Genomic DNA, 22,153 nt, shown 5'->3' on the forward strand with positions numbered 1-22,153 from the left:
TTATTATTTTCTACATTGTAGATTAATATTGAAGACATCCAAACTATGAAGGAACACATATGGAATTATGTGGTAAACAAACAAATGCTCAACAAACCAGAATATGTTTTATATTTTAGATTCTTCAAAGTAGTTGAATGAGAAGGTGTGTCCAAACTTTTGACTGGTACTGTATATCTTACTTATTTCCCAATGATGGACCTATTAATAATACTTTGAATTTATTGCTTTATGTGAGATAACAGGTCAGGTTCCAGGCCAGGTTTTTCTCTGTTTGTGTGTGTGTGTGTGTGTGTGTGTGTGTGTGTGTGTGTGTGTGTGTGTGTGTGTGTGTGTGTGTGTGTGTGTGTGTGTGTGTTTGTGTGTGTGTATAGCCTACTTTTTAAACAGATGATATCCCAGCTTCTTCTATTTATTGTAGGAAGGCAATCCAATGCAGCTGATAGCCACTCTGTGACCTGATCAGGCGTGTGTCATCAGCATTGCAGAGGTATGCTCCATATGTTGTAATTTAGTCTCATCACGCTTTTAACATTAGGCCACCTGACACCCTTTTTGTCGTAATGTGAGCGTCACAGAAAGCTGCACAGAAAGTCGCATAGCATGCAATGTTTCTGTGACGCATTAACACATTTTTCTAAGATAGATATACATGCGGTAAATGTTCTTTTTTACAATAAGCTGTAAGAGTGCAACTGAGAAATATAAACATCATAAACTGTAGTCATCTTTTGTGGGGGCGTTATCAATCAGATGAGTAATACTGACACCAAAATATGTACAAAATTAGCACCATGATGTTATTGATAGTGAAGAAATTTGTTCGCATGTGTTTTTGTTTTTTCCCAGGGTGAAGGGTTGACACTTACCGCCAGTAAGTGTCCCAAGAATCATAACAGGATGTTTATCTACGTCACCACATCAGCATACTACACACACAACGGCAAGTATAGAGATTTCTTGTGTGTTCACTTCAAAGCTCAGCTCACTGACACTTCATAGTTTAAATAGGAGGCTTAAAACACACACATATAAACAGAAACACTCACAGTGACAAACTTTGTTCGTGGAAAATCACATGTTTAGATGGTTGTTCAATGAAGATGTCCCAAAGATACAAAAATAAATGCAGAAAATGTCACAAATGGCTGTTTTTATATACTTAAGTTTAATTTTTAGCAACAGAATAAATTAACAAAGAGTATACATTAAGTCAATCAAGTCACTGGTCCCAGGCCATGCTGGTAAAGTCTTGATTCTTCACATGCTACAGCTTGTGTAGAGTATAGGCAAGGCAATCCATGATTGAGATAAGGCTTTACTTCAAATAGGCCAGTAACAGACAGCTGCTGAGTTGACCTGTAAGGATTATATGGCTGGATTAGTAAGGCTGTTTTAGGGCTCTGATATGCAGCCTGACTCCAGCTTGATGCTGGTTGAATGCAGAGGTAAAGGCAGATCAGAAGAACACTCTTTTGGCAAATTGTTGTTGCTCAGCTCGGTCTCCCCTTGTTCGCCATCGTGGTGGCCAGAGGCATGAGTCTCCATCTTCTTTATTAGGTCGGTTACATTCCCCTTGTCCATCTCGGCCTCTTCAGCCATGGCCTCGAGCTGCTCGGCCGCCTCGCTCATGTCGAACCGTTCGATCTCTGCGTTGACCTGGTGTAGCTCCTCCGGCGAGTGTCTGTGGGAGGCCGAGGGGGAGAGCGGACAGAAGCCTTGGAGGTGCACCTGGAGGCTGCAGTAGTGGAGATAGGCACAGGGGCAGCAAGGACACTTGTGAGGTCGCTCGCCAGTGTGGAGGCGTTTGTGGAGCTTGAGGTGGACGAATTGAGTGAAGCGAGCGGGGCAGATCTTGCACTGGTAAGGCCTCTCACCTGAGTGTAGCCGCTGGTGGGTCTTCAGGTTACTAGTGCTACTGAATCGCTTATGGCATATCTGTGTCAAAACAGAACCAAGGAGAATATGTTTTAGAATCTAAATAAAGACATAACCCACTGTAAAATAGTGAATTTACTTTTTATTCACAATATTGAACATGTTAACTAGGGAGCCCTAAAAGTTAAGGTAGGTAGATTTTGTCAGGCAAGCTGCTTCTCCATTTTTCTTTTCATTATGCTAAGCTAAGCTACCTGAGTGTTGGCTCCAACCACATATGTAACGTACAGATGTTGAAGTGGAATAAATCTTTCCCAAAATGTCGAACAACATCTTTAATTTAAGATATAGTTATACCTTGCATTCATGTGGCTTCTCTCCAGTATGAACCAGGTAGTGTTTCTGCAGGTGGGCCAGCTGAGTGAAGTTCTTATTGCAGGTCTGACACCTGAAGGGACGCTCTCCACTGTGCACTCGCAGATGGACCTGAGGACAGCATGTCAGAGATGAGTGTTCACTACTTACATTGATTCATTCTGTCAAACTCAAGAAACCATGGTTGCTAGTATATATTTAAAATTCTCTAGCCACTTTAAATGTTTTGCAAGTCAGGTTAAATTCAGCCACTTTATTTAGACTTTTCCCCATCCTTTGTTACTAATATGATGAAGAGGAGCTTACCTTGAGGTTGGACAGCTGGCCAAAGACCTTTCCACAGACGTTGCACTCATACCGGATCTTTCCATTCTGCCTGGAGAGGGGGTAAGACAGGGTCTTATAGCCGACAATGTGCCCCCCTCGTTTGATCTTCCTGAGGTCCATTGCATCCTCAGCATTGCTCTCAGAGGCAGAGGTGGGTTTGGAAGGGAGGCAGTCTGACAAGGCGGCCATGCCCACTGGTGGCGAGCGTCCTCCAGGCGAAAGAGAGGGCAGTGCTCTGCGGATCGAGGGGACCATGGATGAGGCGCCGGATGTGGCATGTATTGTGAGGTCTGCGTGGACTTGGCTGGGATGAGATGGATTGAAATCTCTGAGGTGATCTGAGGGGAACCTGAGGTAGTTTGTCCTTTCGGATATGAGGTCCTTGTTGTCTCTGTGCACACTGGTTGGTGAATGAATGAGGTCTTGTTTGGTGTCGGATAGTGCATGTGTCATGTCTCTGTGTCCGTTGGCCAGAGGATGACGGAAGTGTGCATAGCCGTCAAAAGGCAGCAAATTGGATGAGAGTGTTAAGTGAGGTTTCAGTCGATCTCTGTAGTACGGGTATGAGTGAGGTAGAATGCTGTTAAGGCCGAGTGAGTAGTGAGGCAGCAGATAGGGAGAATGCCTCAGAGCAGGATGAACCCGATCATGCACAGCAGGCTCTTGGTAATGTTTGGCTATAACAGGAACTTGACTGTGCTGTAGGGTGAAGTGCAAACTGGAGGGAACAGGACCACTTAGAGCGGGTCTTTTGTCAGCTGGAGGGCTGCAGGACGGCAGAGGTGGTAGAGTTGCATATCCATGGCCATGGATGGATTCTGAGTGGGGCTGGATTGGGTACACAACACGGGGACGAGGGGGAAAAACTGCTGCGAGGTTGGTCCGAGACAAGGGACTATCCAGACGTCTGTGGCAGGTAGGCGAGGATTTGGAAGGCTCGTCTCGGAGGATTTCAGAGACGCTGTGTCCTCGTTTCCCTGTCATCCTCTCCTGTGCTTGACTCCCTTCTGTGGGACAAATAAATAGAGAAATGACATCAGAAACATGTGAAATCATTTTTAGACATTCAGTAACAGTATCATCATTCCTTAGAGTGACACATACACCCGTGACAATACAAGCTCCTTGTTGAAATCACAGTTTATCTTAATTTTCATTGTTTCCTGCTCTAATCCAAAGCCTGTGTGTGTGTTTTAAAGGTGTGTGTGTGTGGGTGCTTTTTTGTGCAGACTTGCCCTGGCACTCTATGAAAGTAGACACCACATGTGAAACAATAGGTGTCTGATCGTGATACAAATAGCATGGAGTTAGTGGGTACAGTATGTTATTTGCTTTAGAATGCTGGCCAGTAGTTTCCACAATAAGCAGGGCAGCATACAAAGGATAAGAAACTACTTTTTATCTGAAGGGACTGATGAACCAAAGATTTCACCCCATTTAAATAGTCCTAAGAAATGCTTGATGGTGTGGAAAGTTTACCCATCGACAATTGACCTATGAATAATTTTTATTTTGCCCTGAAGTCTACATTCATGTCAACTTCGTTCCAAATCTGTATTTCATCTGAGTCATTTCCCTCACTCTATAACCACGAAGTCACGAGAAGAGATGCTTTGCTGACTTATTCCAGCATAGTCAAGGGACGCAAGCTGACAAATAGAGGAAGATGAAAAACAAAAAGTATGCATGCACATTTCACCTACTCCTGGACACAATTGACATCAACCCACACAAACACAGAGCAACCCTTATCTACTGTGTGCTCCCCCGTGTTACCCTTCCCCCTCTCCTGAGAGGCCAGCTCTCTGCAAACAAACAGCTGACACTCAGTGAGATATCAATCTGTCAGCAGGTCATCTTGTCAGGAAGTTCAAGTAGTCACTGGAGCGGTTCCTACTTCTCTTCCTCCTTAAGAGCCAAATAAATAAGAGGAGTCGTGCCAGAATGCTGTCAGCACCTGAGGCAGCCTCCTGTGTGTGAGCATGTAAATTAGTATTTTGGTGTGTGCATGCGGCCTCTCTGCTAGCATGTGCGCTCTTTGTGTTTGTGAATGAAAGCCAAAAGCTTTGTGTGCCATGGAGCTGCCAGCTGTGTTTCTATGTGGAGTTAAAAAAGGGAAACTGAAACATAGCCTAAAGTCCTGAAATCAGTCTCATCTTACACAGGTACTGTGGCTCTACCTGGAGACAGATCATCTTTGCTTTCAGGACTCTACTCTCCTCCTTTGTGTGTCATGCTTTAACAAAAGGGCCACGGGCGGGACAAACAAAGAGTGTGTCAGTCGGCCGGCCCTTTGATTGGGAGCCTTACTCCAAAATAACAGATGCGTATCAAAGCGAGGGCACAGGAAGGGTTCTTGTTAACTTAAAGTGTCCTGAAAAACTCGGTCCTCGGACCATCCTAAGATAAGATAAAATAAGAAATTAATTTTACTCTGACGCACACACTTACCAATATTCTTAATAGCCAGCTGGCCCAGTGGAGGGTAGTTGCAGCGATGTGCAAATTCAGAGCAGTACCACACTAGTAGCTCCTGGCCCGGCTGAAGTGGTTTGATTGTGTGGAAGTAGATTTCCAAACCGCTCTGGCAGGCAACCAGGTTCTGCTCCTCCACAGAACAGGCCGGGTTGACGTAACGCATCCAGTTGCTCCTCTCCTCGTTCAAACCATCCAGGATGTGGTGTAAATGCCCCTCCGAGAAGACCTACAGTGTGAGATATATATATATATATATATATATAAATAACAAGTTGAGAGATAAGTCAGTTGATGATGACATGCTCTGAATCTGAAACCATGATGTCAGAAGTTTCCTGATGCCTTGATGGTAAATACTGAGATGCTGCTGCTGAGATATTGGTGCTTCATGTGTGTGTGGTGCACAAGTCATCAAGAGTTACAAAGGCAGCACTGAATCAGAATTTCACCGTATGACTGGATTATAGTATTGGGTATACTATCTCGCCCACTATGACTCCAACCTATCTCCTCCTTGTCTATAGGTCTAAAAAACTGTTATTCGTGCTGTCTGTTTTTTGAAGCTGCGCTGTCACTTGAGTCATGGCTGTAATGTTAACACATCGTCGGTGTTACGGCTGTTGCAAGTTTTGGTTAGGGTGGCATGATTTCAAGGTTGCTGACTCTAAACTGTAGAAGTACAGAGGCGCTTGTGTGTAATGGAAGATGTCCCTGTGCCGCTGATTCGTACCATAACAGTTCTCAGGCTCAAAGCCACTTCCTTGCTTAGTCAGTGTGAGAGTTTATGAATCTGGAGAAGCGTGGACATATGTATAGGGTTTACTGGCAGCGACACCGCTGCCGAGAGATGCGGAGAGAGAGGAGAACCGCTGCGTCACTGAAACCAAACAGCTGTGTATGTGTATATGTGAGTGTGTGACCTCAGACAGCCCTGCAGGGAACTGGCAAACACACATTTTCAGTGCATGCACATTTAAACCCATCTGATCCAGCAGCTTTTAAAGGTACCCAAGCATTGGGAGGACGAGTTGTACTTTCACAGGATGTCAGAAGTTGACCACAACTGCTAACTCGTGCCCCACCACATACATAGCTTGAGTCCACAGATTGAGATGCAGGATGTGAACACACACCAAGACAAATTTGAGATTCATATGCGGCTCACTTACCCTCCAGAAGTACTTCCTGTCAGCATCTTTCAGCAACATTTCATTGGTGTAGCTTTCCCCCACCAGAGGGCCGAAACGTGTTCCCTTAGGAATCAGCTCCTTACTGGTCACTCCGAGCACCTGTTCAACAAAGGATGACGTGAAATCATCAAACAAAAGAGTGGCTCTCAAATTGGAGGCCTGAGAAAGCATCCGGATGCACTCAGAGCAGAAAAACATAATTAGAGGGATGAGATTCTTGGGAATACAGTCCTTCTTATCTGACTCTCCACCCCATTGCTGGTTGCTTAGTGATTAACAAAGAGGATCAAGCTAATTCACTGTAAAATTACAATCTCCAGGAAAAGGAAGTAGTTGGTGTCATTGTTATATATTGGCTGTCGTGACAAAATCTTCCCCAGAGAAAATGAGGATTTTGCTTGGCTGTGACAGAATGTGTCCGTTACTTCACATGCTGAATATTTCATAAGCCAATCGCCCACGTTATCTTTAGTTTCCCTACACTATTAACAATTTACCAGCACTCTTGTTCTGCTACCTCCAGGTGTTAAACTAGCCCCTCTCCAGGGTGTGGGAGAGAGGATAAGGTGTCATGACCACACCCTGACCAGCCAAATCCACTTTGAGCTCCGTGTTCAAATCCCCTAAAGCAATGGTAATGTAGTCTCTCTTTCATATTGGAGCAATACTGGCATGTTGTATGTAGCGGGATCAACCAATACATCCTAAGTTTACTTTCAGCCTATCCAGCTAGTTTTACTCTTGCTTTGTCAAACTGCTCCGGTTGAGGTGCCCTTGTGTCACAGATTACTGTAACGTATACTGCTCTTTGGTGTCGACTAGACTCCAGACAGACCTCATTAGAAGGTCAAAGTGGTGCTACAGGTATTTCTCTTCAGACGCCGAGGCTACTTCCTCCGATCTCGCCTGAGAACCACTTTTCATCTACAGAGGCTCAACCCTCATGTTGCGTAAGGAAACCTAATGTTTCCTCTTCGTGGATAGCCTATGGGCTAATCTTTGCATCATGTATTTACCATGCTATCTGCAATTTCCTAGTCCATCCAATCTAAACATAAACTATCCTACACTTTAAATCCCTGTAACTGCCATCCACTTAATCCAGAAGATTGTTTGTGGTGCTGTCCTTAAAGCGGGTCCCGGTGCTGGTGCCCTTGCTTTACGGTGTAATTGTGTGCTGGGACAAAGGGTTTGGGAATCTGAAGGTAGTTACTGATCATAGAGACCTCAGGCTGTGCGCTCAGGGGCTTGCCTTCCCCCTGGCTTTGCCTCAACACATACATAGCAGTGAGGAAAGGCTGAAATTAGACAACAACATGTCAAGTACTTCCCGCCTGAGGATGGATGAGTGGATGGAAGGATGTTGGAGTGACGCAAGGAGTCGGTAGTTACACAAAACATAAATGACTGCAGTACATGCTTACATACCACTTAGATGTATAGGGATTATCTTTCCTGTGTTGTTGTTTTTTGTAATAACTCTTTTAAACTCCACTTTCTTAGAATTGTAATAACAGGGTCTTTCAACAAATATCTCACAGATAGATAACAGAGTTGAGCTGATGACTCAACTTCCCTCACATATAGTTTTTAATGGTTTGGGAAACGTTTTCTTTGCAGACAATCAGATTAACATGCAGTTTATATTGAGCCATCTTTGTCCCCATAGTGGGATTAAAACACACCACAGTCCCAGTGTTGCTTTCTTGTATATCCTACTAATGATTCAAATCCTATGAGATCTGATGATTCCATTCACACTTTTTTCTTTCCTGTGTTGTTGTTTTTTGTAATAACTCTTTTAAACTCCACTTTCTTAGAATTGTAATAACACAGAGACGAGTAAGATTTGCTTTTCTGCGTACCTCTGCAGAGCCGTGGCAGCGCTTCAGGGCCAGGTTTCTGGGTAAGGATCTCTCAGCTTGCGTCTTGCTGTTGTTTTCAGACACTTCCTCAAGAAGTTGGTCCTTCACGATGTAAGTGCACTTCTCTTCCATTTTTGCCTCGCTCCATGATGTCATGTCTGCATCCTGTGTTTCGGGGGTCGCACGCTGCGATGGTCCTGTGCTTTGCGGTGAGCTTACTGAGGTTAACATGGCTTTGGTGCACTGAGAGGAGGCCTGCAGAACAGATACAGAGATAAAGTAGGGAAACATATTATCAAATGTCCGTCATTCCATATCTAAAAAAAACAGATGAACACCTTTAAACTTCTCCTTTTTTATGTCAGAATATCTGGGGAAAAAACACAGACAAAACAAACAACAGCTGGAGTGCCAAAGGAAGTGAAGTTTTGAATGGAGCTAAAATTAGATTTTTGAGTGAGATGTGACACAGAGGAGGCAGGGGCAAGTCGGGGATGTTAAGGAGGTCGGCGGAGGATCTACCTTTCCCATCAACTGCTACCACCGGACAAACAAACTTCAAAGTGGGACCTTCGTGCCTGCTGCCCCGTTGCCCCCACTGTCCCATACATCCTGTGACTCTCCAAATCCCAAGCCCTGGGCTATAAGGGAGGTTCCTGTGCACGTCAGTCCCAGAGCAGGACCACTTTCACAAGGAAATCAGCGCTCCCAGTGAATCAGCCAGACTTCCTCTGAACTGACTGGGACTTGGCTCTCAGCCAGGTCTAAAGTCTCTTTCTCTTTCTTTCTGTCTGTCCCTCGCCGTCTATCTCTCCCTTCTCAGGAAGATTGTTGTCAGCCAGCTCATCTGTGACAAAGGCACAGTGTCCCGACTGATGGGATGACACGGGGAAATAGTGAAATAGAAGAAGACAGAAGTCTTGTGATTAAAAGACAGTGCTAATTTGTGAACTTCCTTTTTCAGGCTCATCAGCTTGCCTCTGAGATTGTGATAGATAAGATTTGTGTGTTGCCTATATTTGGTAAGCGCTCATGTGACCTCCTGAAGTAAGACCAAACTCAAAACCTAAACTTAAGTAGAAACTGGGGGGGGGCTTTTATGGCTTACAATTTCATAATCCTGCACAATTACATACAAACACATTTTCAGCCATTAGCCTGCCTTAATGGAAAGACTCTCGTTCTCCTTTTGATGTTTTAAAAAAAAGTTTTGTTAATTAACCAAAACTCACGCAGTAATCAGACATATATATATTCAATAGTGGCACATCTGCTGCAATAACAAAAAATATCTCATATTGTTCTCAGGAAGAGAAACAAAAGGAATGCAGATAAAGAGAGATGAGATTTATGGACAACGTTTCACCCTATTTTCTTCTGAAGTGCGGTCACCACAACTGACATGGAATGACTGTCACAAGTGTGACAGCTCACTCCGAAACCATCGAACCGGGTGACACAGCAGAAAATATATTCTGAAAATCAAGACATGAGTCAACTCACACAGCTGTGTGGCTCACTGGACAACATGTAACAGGTTGACTCTAGGAAACAACCTTTACCTTACTCTGACTTTATGTCACACAGGAAAGTTGTAATATTTCATACCGGTAAAATGATATAGAATCATAAAAACAAGATCTATTACACAGAAGTATCAATAAGATGATTTTAAAAGAGATGCACACTCACTGTGAAGCCTTGAGAGGAGCCACACATAAGGCAGGCTGTCAGTGCCCTCCTTGAAAGCTTGAGTGTCTTTGAGCAACCGGTGGCTGTCCTCTGTCTCTTGTCCTCTGTCTCTCTTTCTCTCTGTCTCTCTTGTAGTCTCTCGCCCGATCTCAGTATCCTGTGTACCTGCGTGTGTGACTGGCCGCGCAACTGAACAGTCAAGTGTTTGACTCTTCCTCTTGCTTCTTGCATGGGAGGAGGGAAGGTGTGTGCTTGAGACACTGAGAGAGAGAGAGAGAGAGAGAGAGAGAGAGAGAGCAAGATACACTCCCTTTTCCTCTTGCACTCCCTCCCCCTCCTCCCCTTTGCCCCATGACTCCTCCTTGGAGGGTGTTTGTGTGTGTGTGCGTGTGCGTGTGTGTGTGTTTGTGTGTGTGTGTGTGTGTGTGTGTGTGTGTCACTCTCTTGCCCCGGGGCGTGAGGCTTTCTCCGGGGGTTGCACTGGCTGTCACTCAGCTATGTCCGGATCAGACAAATACGTCTTCATTTTCTGAGAGACACCCACTCCATCTCTGGGTGAGAAGAAGGCAAATCTGGGGTTTTGTTTGGAAGTCAAGGACACAGCGCGGTGATGAGGAGATGAGGTCATTTTGGTGCTTGTGTAGGTTTCAAAAGTTTTTTGAAAGATGCCAATTCTGCTCATTTCAGTTTAAGCTTTTGGTTTGTCATAGGAGATCTTGTTTGCGTACAGGTTTAAATGCAGCGCACAATAGTCACACCACAAACCACATAGAAGACAGTTCCTGAAATAACAACTCTTGGTCTTCACGCTCAATCTTCTATCATAGTGCATAAAAAGTCAAATTTCTTGATTGTTTTGCAGCTCTATAAGATTTAGTCAGTTTAAAACGAATAAAATGCTTTTTGTAAAGTGACACTTCCTAAATATGTAGAAATGTATTATCCAACTCAGCAAAAGCTAGAGTCTGAAATATTTCTGCTTTATGTGTCTTTGTTGCCTGTTTGACTCACTGACACAAACACTTGCTAAGGTTGAGCCCCAGAGAGTCTTAAAAGGTAAAAAAAATATTAAATTTGGAATGTGAAATCTGCCACAAAAAGGAATTAATCACGTCTCTTTAAATCAACAAAGAGAATCTGTTCTCAATTAATTGTTTGGACAATAAAACACCACATGTCACAGAGCAAAAAGAGATGTAATCAACTCAGCCGCATACCTAATATTAGGTATAATATTAGGACACTGTATTATTATTACCATTATTAATAATGAAAATACTAATAATAATGAACACTTTATATAAAGGGAAATAATAGTATCTTGCTTTTGAGATTTGGTTTAAAGTCTGGACGCCCTGAAGCCATGTCATCATACTGTTAGGGTAGGTTTTCTGCTGCATACTGGAAAGAAAGGTTTTTCCGTGTTTTCACTTTCAGGAGACTTGTATCCAGCTGTCCTTCTGTACTGCTCAGTGGGGCTGAGATCCAGAATGTGTTGATACTTGTGTCATGCTGTAGGTTTATCTGTAGCCCGGCTTTCACGCCGGTCTGCTACATACCCCCCCCTCTTGTTCCTTTCTCCAAAGGCAACATTTAACTTGGCCGGCCGCCAGACAGCTTAAGAATTGTCTGAATTTTCAAACCTGTCATCCGTGCTTTTGACACATGACATACTGGAACAGCCCTGTATGCGTGTCTGTGAGCTTACGTCCATCCATAGCCATAAACTTGCTATGCATACCCTTCTCATCCACTTTCTCCACTTCAGGGAAGTTCATATTGCATTGCCATGTGTCAAGTCGGTTCTGTTCCTCATAGATTCTCCTTTGTTTCTGCTCTGTTTTGTCCTCCTTTTCATGCTTCCTGTCCCACTCAGCACACCTGACCAAGCTGCTAATTAGGGCTGCTGACATGAGCCACCATGTAATTTTAAATCCACTTCTCTCTCGCTGTTTGGCTCTTTCTCGTTGCCTTCAGTCATCTCAGTCATCACCTTCTATTCAGCTCTCTTCTCCTCCACCTTCTTTTCCTCCGTAATGCCCCTCTATCTTTACTACATCTATTACTCATATGTACTGTGTGAGTAATTCACAAGACAACATGAACTTTTGTCATGACTCCTTGAGAGGCTGGGATTGCAGTCAGAACTTTGGTTTTGTGTGAGTGGATGCCTTTGAGGACTACCTGACATTCTTAGAATGACAGTATACATGAACATGACCGCCCTAAAGGAACTGTGCAAGGAAATGTAATTTACTATGTTGGACAAGAAGAACAAGCTCACTGGTAGACACATTGAGAGCCTATATTAAAATTTTTTGGCTATTGTAGAAAATGCCCACTGAAGGCAACACCTAGACATTTGCTGAAAAGGGGCCACAGTAGATATTGCAGTATCACATTAACTGATGTTAGCTTTGCTAGCAACAGGCACATAAGTGTCAGTTGGAGGGTGCAAAAGAAGAGTTGTATTGGCGATATCAGTAATGACAGTTACACAACAGCACAGGCAACATCTGTCTACCCAGTAGGACTATACTATTAGAAAGCCTGAGTGTATTGAATTAAGCAACGTTGCATTTTAGTGCCTATAAATTCAACTTTTCACTTGTAAAGGAATACATGTGTATTTTCATCCCCTTAATAACTTACTTGTCTCTAGAAGATAACCAGTTTTTGTCACTTTTCTTTTTTTTACCAAGTGCAACAACATGTGGCTAGCATTGTTTACACACTCTGAGTCTGTGTGTGATGTAAATATATCAGAATCAGAATCAGAATCATATACATGATATACTGTCTATAAAATATATATATGTATTCCATATACCTGTACTGAGGTGGCGGAAATCTCGGAGAGGGATAATATTGGGCAAATAAAACTATAGCAACCTGTATGTTTAGATTTAACAATAAGAAAGGAAAATTAGCATTTCCCAGTTTGCAGAAGATGTCAATTTCAATACACTAGAATAAAGAGAACTGCTTGCATACAGGCTGATGGTGCCTTCAGGGCCTCTGTAAATGCCGTAGGTATCTTCAGCCCTGTAATTTCTATGCATCAGTCTGTACCTGCCTTGGGACATTTCTCGCAGCAGTACTAAAGGCGACCACTCCTTCCCCGTCACCTCCCCTGAGGATGAGGACAATGCTCTTTGGCAGACATGGCTGAGGCTGGGGCCATTTTATAACCCATTACAGTTGAAATGTTTGACGCAGCCTCCGCCTCTGCCTTTCTTTAAGTTTTATGGCTCGAAATATTTCGCATTCTATCACAACGATCTTCTTGTCATAGCCCCCTGCTCTGACCCATGTCACCCTCACTTTTTCCTAGCATGCTGTGCTGCTATCCGCCTGTCAGCCCTGTCAGCCTCCCTGACCATTTCATGTTGCTTTGAGTGATTTCCTTTACCATGCAATACCCCGCTCTCCATTCAGCTTCTGGTGGATAAATCACTAATATGCCCTTTATTGACATGACAGGAGCAATATGAACTTAATGAATGCATTTTGAACAGTATAACAGTGAAGGAACTTGTCTCTCTCCATCTTTTTATCCCCTCTGTTTTCCACTTTAAGTGTGAATGCGAATAAATGTCAGCACCGCACCACCCACCCAGTCTACCAACTATCTTCCCTCAACCGGTGGATGATCTCCTGTTGACAGGCCAAGGGTTATTATCATGGTTTGAGGGCTAAGAGGAATGCTACTGCACTTCACAACAGATGTGTTATTTTTTTAAAATCTTGACAAAACCACCCACTGAGATGAGGAGAAACACCATCACCGTACTCAGCTGACCCACATGGTCGACGTCTGTAACCTGTGAATGATAGGTAACGTCCAACGATGACGACACAAACGTGGGCTTACAAAACAACACCTGCACACACAGAATTCCAGGGAACCAAGAAACGATTACTATTCCAAGAAAATATTTACATTTAGATGTGCAACTAGTATAATACAAGTCAGTCACAAATGATTTTGTATACACTTTGGTTTCAATTTGAGACCTACACTAACCCTTCAGGTTTTAAATGAGATAAATCAAAATCAGGCATTAGCCCCTTTAATTCATAATAAGTATCAGACGAGTGTGAGGCAAATTTTGTGCACAGAATATGAAAGCGACAAGGAGGAAATGTACTCAACATACTCGTAACTCACGTTCCAGTCTGGAACATTTGTCAAGCGTCTTCCTTTCTCTCCCGTATTCACAAACCTTAACCCTGCTCTTAGTGAGCTATGACGGCCATACATGGGGGCAAACACATTATTGCTTTGGTATACAGTAATGATTTGCATGTCACAATAACCATGTGCATGGTTATTTGAAGTTTTTAATTGCAGCTATTCATCCTCGATATTGTTACATAAGATGTTCTGCTTGATATGAATATGAAAACCCTGCATTCCACCTTTCAGGCATGTTAGAAAAGCGGGTTTTACATCCTGTGGATCTTTTTACTCTATGCGCACTGACTTGTGATAACGTTTTTCTGGTTCTGTAACTGAACTAATGGTAAGCATAAAAGTGTATTTGTGACCTTGCAAACAGTAGTTCACAACATGCTAGCTTTTCCAATGCTTTCAACCACATCCATGGTCTTCCTCGGGGGAAGGAGATACGAAATTTGGCATCACGTGGCCTAACTATGGGACTTAAATTACAACAAAGATTGTCTTTATCCTCTTTGACCTTTTCCAGCCGTCCACTGACCCCTGAATGATGATTCTGGTGAACACCAGACCAAAATATCAACCCGTTGATGTTTTCTCTTGTCCAGGGTCCTTGCTGTTTGACCATCAGGCCCCTGGTTTCCTTGACATCCATCATTATAATCCTATATTATCTGTAGATTATCTCACCTTGAAAACATGTATGACAGAAACTTTATTTGACCTTGTGTAATCCTGTTTGATTCTTCCCTAATCTTGAGAAATGTTTGATGTGCAATAGGTAAATAATAAAGTTTATTTCAATAAATAATTTCCGAGCATTCACCAAAAACACAATCATATTTAAAATACGTACAAAGGTGGACAAATTGAAGTTGTTGCTAATTGGAACCACTATCCTCCTCTGAGAACTCAACCCACTGTTTTGACCCTTGATCTAATCATGCCGTAAAAAAGGGAAAAAAAACATCCTTTCTGGGTATTTGGTCTTAAGTGAAGTGTTTCCTTTTCGCACACTTGCTTTCAGTTCTTCCATTCTCAACAGAATACTAATAGTGATGTAACATGTCTCCTTTTAACTGACCTTTGGTAAGAAATGCAATGCTGCAGACACTCTTTTTTTTAAACTGTACCAAGAAGTCATATAAATATTGCCCAATTATTTCTTTATTATTTATTTTACTTCTTCTGCTTTTTCTAGCTCAACTTTGCTCAAATTGCAGCACTACAGTTACCTTAGAAACATATTGTCCTCATTTAAAGAATAAAGTTTTCCTACTGAACACCAGATTGACTGACTTCTTCAGGAGGAAGTGTCAGACCCCCAGGAGCCGCAGCTGACGGTATTAAAAGGCTCCTCGCATTGTTTTGTCTTCCTCTTAATTACTAAGGCAGACTGTAATAATGACCAACACAGAGAAACATCATTCGGGAAGGATGCAAAACAAATTTGCACACGCTCACACAAACACACACAGCTTAAGACGTTTTACCCTTTACCCGACTAAAGAAAAAACTGTTACTAGTTAGTGTGATGATGTTACAAGAACTGATGACTTACACAGTTGAATTTAATGCATTTCTTGTGTAGGCCTATCTGATTATTTGTGTCTCTGTCCATTTGTCTCTCAGGAACAGCTAGCTGATTCAGCTCAGTCAGCCCTGGGTAGATTGCTGTTCTCAGATTCCTGCCATATTTCTGGTTGGGCACTGAACAAACAGAGGTGAACCTGATCCATGCTGTCACTGTGGCACGAGGTAGAGTTTCCCCTAACTCTCTCTCTCTCGCACACACAAACACACACACACACACACAGACAAACACACACAACTTCCTCCTTGATATCTCAAATAGGAAGACGGACTGTGACCCCTGCATGAGCTAATGCAATATGCTTGTGTATATGCGTATTCATGCACGTTCTTCACTGTGTGCCTCTTATCTTGTGTGTGAGTGTCACCGATCCCTTAGACCAGGGGTCAGGAACCTTTTTGACTGGGAGAGCCATAAAAGCCAAATATTTCTAAATATATTTCATTGAGAGCCATATAGTATTTTTAACGTATAATAAATTAAATATGTCTTACTTTTAATGCCCCGCTGGATATGTGATGCACATGAAGCATGGTGCGTATGGAAGTGCCGCTTTATATTTGACCGTCTCATCGATGTGTTATCATTGCATATTAGACAGACCGCAGACCCTCTGTCCACGCAGCCTGGAATGCACAGTCATCATCGTCTTCTTTTCTTTTCGCCATCTTTTCCGTTACAAGGGTTGAAGCGGATAAACTAGTTGGCTATCTGATAGAATTGATTTCCTCACCTGTACAATGACCCGGACATGCTCGCGAGCCATTGGTTCCCGACCCGCGGGTGACCCGTGACCCGTGAGATTTATCTTCAAAACTAATTTCTGTTTACTTTAAAATGACACAGTATTATTAAGAAATATCATAAGTATTTTAAAATCAGTTCCAAACTGATTTTTTTTTTTCAACTCAAAATTGTCTGGGAGCCATATGCCGTCACCGGAAGAGCCATATATGGCTCGCGAGCCATAGGTTCCCGACCGCTGCCTTAGACTGTAGTAATTGTTACTGACATGGATCACCTGTATAGTTGTTTCTTCATGACATCTAAATAAACCTTTTTAAAGATAGAATGAAATGAAACCTGTTCATAATAGCAGTAGCCGGTTGCTTCATCAATAATGTTGGTTAAAAAAAGTTTTAATTGACTAAAAATGCTTTCAGTATCGTGTAGACAGAGTGAGAGGTTCACTCTGTTAGTAGCCTACCTTAAATGCTTCAAGGAATAGTTACACATTTTGAGAAATAGGCTACGTTTAATTGTTTTCCTACCGAGTTAGATGAGAAGATTGCTACCACTCTAAATATTGAGATTAGTATCCATCTTCTCATCTAACTATACGTAATAACAGCATTGAACTACTTATTTATGCCTAAAATTTGTAGAAAACGCTTCTATTTTAAAGACGGCAGACATTGAAAAACAGGTTTAAAGGATGTGGAAGGCTTATAGACTTTATAATAAAGGTTATGGATTTTGTGCAATAAAGGGAATAAATACAGTACTGATTCCTGTATATTGTAGATGTTTAACATTGTACTGAATTTATTACCAGTAAATACAAATAATAGTGTTGTTTTGTATTTTTTATTTTTTTTAGACTATTCCTTAAATATATAGCCTACACGTGTTGCATCCATGGACTGTGTGTTGATGAGAGCTCCGTGCGGTATTGTGATTTCCTCTTTGAGCAAGAGCACAATAGGAGTTCAATACAGTGTGTTTCAATGGTTTGAGTCGACTGCTCAGGAATGGTGTCCATTATAAAAGGGTAACTTTACTACCACGCAGTGACAACATCAATGACATCACCAGGTGCCACCGTGTCTGTCTGCGTGTCTGGGTCTGAGTCTGACACTCCTTCACACTCAGGCACAGACGCACACTCTCTCTATTTTGGGACCATTCAGACAGCACTGTCCTCCACCTGTCTCCAGTGTTACCTGCCCCAGTCATTACCAGGGTCCCAGATCCCCACTGTAAGTGCACATGTCAACAGTGAAATTACAGGGCATGCACACACACATATTTGTTTTGCTTTTAAAAGGTAATATCCGTCTGCACGCAAGTGATACATTCATTTTCCCCTCCTCCTTTTCTTTTTTTTGTGACAAACCCAGAAAACAAAGCAGCTGAGGTTCAAAGACACAACAGAGAGAAGGACATGAAGAGAGGGGATGTGTAGAGATGATGGACACACATTGGTGGTGTGTGTTTGTGTAATGACAAGGGAAAACTCAGTGTTTTCAGCCCGGTTTCGCGGGACCGTGTGGGCCTCGCCTGATTAGAAAGCAGTGTCATTAGGTCTGTGCTTTGTTCTTCCACTAAGTTCGCTCTGGTCTAACTTATTAAGACAATAAAGTCTCTTCAGATGTCTGAGGTGAGAGTCTAGAAATGTGGCTGTCAGTCTTTGGAAAGACTTGAGGTTTGAGTGTTGCGGGAAAGAGTGCCCGGACAAGTTTGACGAGGACGAAAACACAATGCCCGAACACAGATACAAATCGCTCTGACTGAAAGATAAAGATCTATAGCATCAGACAATGACGTCAGTATTTCTTTTTTTCTTCAGTTTAAATATGCCCTGGTGCGTGCACATGAAATCAAAGACACTCTACACATGAGAGTTTTGTTTTTGTAAAACTGTCCTCTTTCAACAGGTTGGCTTTGTGTTACCTGAGTGCTTTCTTTCCCTTTTCAACATGATCAGTACAAACAATGACAAACTTCCCTACTCCTCTGGCTGATTGACTCGGCCTTATTGTCACTCCTATCATGTGTTTTCTGCTGAAAGATCTCATGACTGTACGTCTGAATAGATACTGACAGAACCTTATTAAATGTGGCATTGCTGTCATCCTGGAGCAGACAGAAATGAAGTCACCACTGGACATCATTGGACTTGTTTGCACAGTTCAGATCAAAAATAATGGTTGTTCTTTTGTCAATGATCAACACATGATGTTAGTCACTGTATTTTTCCTTTATCCGGGGCATTAAGGAAACTTGCACGGCCTAAAGCATGAACCAACTTTACCTTTGTGTGCAAACATGCTGTATATGCATGATGACAAATGCATTCAGCATTTCCTTTAATTTGCGCACCAATCACATCCGTCTTCCGTGGGCGCTGTAATTTCTCTGACGGGATCCTCAATAACATCCTGTTGTGTGAGGACATCTGAGGGGCCAGGTTGGACTGACCCTCCACCACATGACACACAGGACAGAGCAGAGACTGTTATCTTGGTCCCCGGCTAATGACAGCCGAATGAGAGAAAGAGGCAGGAAGCTGTCCCCTGTGATCTCTGTATTTAAAGGAGTCCTTATTATTGCTTGTGTATTGTTTTGTCGCGGTGGGTTCCCTTTGCACTACTATTATTAAGTTAAGGGGCTGTGACTATAGAATTAAGCTGGTGAGCTATCAGGAAAAAAACATGGACAATCCCTTATTGCTGATGATGGTGTTTGTTATGAAAAATAAAAGCAATAAAACCCATTGCGTTTTATTGTAAACAAAAATGTGCCTTAACCTGCATTAAGGAGACTTTTGTCCACATTATAAGCAATCCAGTCTCTCTGTTCCTCTGAACAAATCAGTAGCAGAATAATCCTGTACACAGACGAAACATATCATCATTAAAAAGGTATTGAAATGTGTAACACTAGTCTGCCGAAGAAAGCCGTGGACATAGGACAGAAGGACAGCCTAATACTAATATCAAGTGTATAAACCCAATATTACAAATATGCCTCTTAACAATCTTTACAACATCTATCCTCAGATCCTGCAGATTCTGAGAAGGAAAAAAATCAAAAACATTGCTCACGACTGTCTTAACACACTTTCAGCTGATATAATGTTCACCATCTTAGCTTAGTATGTAAGGTTGCTAATATGTGCTAAGTAGTACATAAAACAATATGGTGTATCCTCTGGGGACATGAATGTCCATACAAAGCCCCCACAAAAAGCTCCAAAGAGAAGAGATCTGTTATGGATTTGGGAGACGGAAGTGGCTGTAGTAAAGAACATGAAAAAATAGAATGACAATATTAGATATAAAACATATAACGTTAAGTAAATATTAAGCTCAATAAGTAAAACTACACTGTCTTTTACATTTGGAGTAGACTCTTAGAGGCTTTATAAAGAGGAAATAAATAATAATCAAAAGTGGAGGTGGTGCTTGCTGCCATGATTTATTGTTAACCTCAGAATGGGTCAAGAATCCTGGGTGAGTTTAAGCAACGAGACCATAAGTAAAGGTATTAAGAAGCTTGCAAAAATGTGTTTGATATCAGAAAACGGTAGCAACTTTTTTTCCCTCCAAAAATGATCTCACAAGGTGTACGTGTTTGGGCTTACAAGAAGCCATTGATTGACCTAAAGGGCATATCAGCTCATCTTGGTACGTTAAACTGGTTTACCCAATCTCACGATAGTATCGCAACAACTCATTTATTTTGATTGCCATGATCAACAGTTCCGTTTTTTGCTTACACCTTTATCTGAGGTTTCACAGGAGCGAAGCCATGGAGATTTATGAATGAGTTAACCTCGTGGTAACCCTGTGCAGTGAAACACAACAGGTGGTCATCCTCCTTTGTCCGCAGCAACAGAGACAGGTGCTTCCGACTATGAGGGACAGATCACTGTTGACTCAGGACAATGGAGGAAAACAGAGGAACAAGAAGGTCTAATTCATGCATGGCCACTTCCAGCCCAGCCCAACTATTTGTCAAACACACAAAATGCATAAACCCACCCACTCAATGAACATTAAAAAGTCCATATTTCAATGGAAACACAAACACGCTCATTCAAACTGTCACTGTTTTTCTCCCCCCAGTTTGTTAAAGGAAACAGAGGCGTCAGAGGACAATCGTTCTGTGACCCATATCTGAGCCTGACATAGGCAAACAGGAAGAGATCCCCTTTGCATAGAGGGGTATTCCTGACTCCGGCTTACGGAAAGGAAGAAGAATGGAGTGGGGGGGGAGGTGGATGTAGACACCATCCTTAGACTAAAAACATCCACAAACATTTGAGGATACCAAAAGACCAAAATCTCTCACTATGACACCACCTGTGACAGAAACCCACCAACAACTACATTTTCTTCAGAAGAAAAAACAATACACTTGCACCCAAGAGGACGGTTAAGAACCCTCTCATCTTCGTTTAAAATCTGGCTTGGCGGCGTGACAGCTCCGACATGCTTCAAGCTGAATCTGAAAGTAACAACACTTTGGAATCTCCTGGAGACATCTGACTGTATGATCAGCCGTGGTATCCATTTCCTTTGCTGGTGTGTAATTAAACCGGTTTCAGGGCTCCTATCTGCATAGCTGCAGAATGACTTACAGTCACAAAGTGGCAGAAGATGTCACAGAGGATTAACACAACACATTCAACAGGATAGCCTCTGTATGTTGCTATAGAACGATATAGACTGCATTGGGAAACGCATATGTTTGTGATTTTAAATGCAAACAAGCTAAACCAAATAGAACCAAAGATCCTAGATATTGATTTCTGCTGGAGAAACACATCTCTTTAAATGAATGATGCACTTCAGTGAATCCACTCATTTTACGTGCTACCTCAGTGTGCCTTATCTCATCAGCTCATGCTATCAGTCATGTGTGAGAGTAGGTGCCAGTGATAATGATGGTCAGATCAGGATTGATTGATTAAGTAAGGAGAGGAAGGAAGAGAGGGGAGGATGACGCGCAGAAAGACAGAAGAGTGAAGGGTTGACCTCTATCCTCTTCTGCCACACAGATAAGAGTGGTGATGGAGAGTCCCGGTGGACTTAGATAACCTTTAACTAAAGGTGCAGCTTCCCTTTTGCTATTGGTACAACTAGACTTTTATCGGAACAAATCGTAGTCATAGTTGGTCCTCAAAATACTTTTTTTTTGATTTGTTACATCTACTGTGCACTTTTAAACAGTTGTCAGTTTAGTTTCACAACATCAACAGTGATGTTGAATACAACTGATCTTTGGACTGTAACTTTATTTTCTGATCTCAAAGAACAAAAACAAAAACAAAAGAAAGGTGTTGTTCTGAGTTTTGGTAATTTACTATCCCCGAATTATAAGCTAAAAATAAATCACTTAAATGTTTCCAGAACAATACAATAACAGCTAATCCACCAACAGTTTGTCTTCCAAATTTCCAAAAAGGGCTTTTTGCAATTTTCAATGTGCAACATGTTTACAAACTGCAGCTACACCATGTAAAACCATGTGTTGATTAGTTACTGACTCTTTAATTCATTCATGAATGTATCAGTGGGTGATTTATAGATGTGGCTTGTTACAACGAGCCTGCATGTAATATTAACAGGAGAATGCTGAATGGGTTTAATAGTATAGCGGTGCTCATTGCTCCACTTATTTTAGCTGTATTGCAGATCACAGACAACTCAGATTATCTGTATTAAACGTTGAATTATATTCTTTCGACTGGTTTTAACTGGGATGATAAGTTTATTTTTTTTTTTTTTTAAAGAAACTGACTCCACATTGTTTATAAATGCACAGTGCCTTTGTCATTATTCAG

General features: G+C 42.1%; 1 protein-coding gene across 1 annotated transcript; it reads right to left on the bottom strand.

Annotated features, from left to right (window-relative positions):
• Positions 1–1,185: 1,185 nt before the first annotated feature.
• prdm1c (PR domain containing 1c, with ZNF domain) lies at positions 1,186–9,916 on the bottom strand. Its single transcript, XM_054618693.1, has 7 exons — positions 9,806–9,916; positions 8,114–8,368; positions 6,228–6,347; positions 5,032–5,284; positions 2,560–3,587; positions 2,236–2,364; positions 1,186–1,938 (listed from the first exon to the last, which is right to left on the bottom strand). Exons 1-7 carry the CDS (start codon positions 9,830–9,832, stop codon positions 1,396–1,398), a joined length of 2,355 nt encoding a protein of 784 aa, XP_054474668.1. The 5' UTR covers positions 9,833–9,916; the 3' UTR covers positions 1,186–1,395.
• Positions 9,917–22,153: the final 12,237 nt, after the last annotated feature.

This window comes from Anoplopoma fimbria, chromosome 18, assembly GCF_027596085.1.
Source record: "Anoplopoma fimbria isolate UVic2021 breed Golden Eagle Sablefish chromosome 18, Afim_UVic_2022, whole genome shotgun sequence".
Taxonomy (NCBI): Eukaryota; Metazoa; Chordata; class Actinopteri; order Perciformes; family Anoplopomatidae; genus Anoplopoma; species Anoplopoma fimbria.

Excerpts from the sequence above, each read along its gene's own strand:
- prdm1c (XM_054618693.1), bottom strand. The coding sequence starts at position 9,832 with ATGTGTGGCTCCTCTCAAGGCTTCACA. Across the intron at positions 6,348-8,113 it reads GCTGCCACGGCTCTGCAGAG|GTGCTCGGAGTGACCAGTAA; the intron begins GTACGCAGAAAA and ends TTTGTTGAACAG. Across the intron at positions 3,588-5,031 it reads GCTGGCTATTAAGAATATTG|AAGGGAGTCAAGCACAGGAG; the intron begins GTAAGTGTGTGC and ends TTTGTCCCACAG.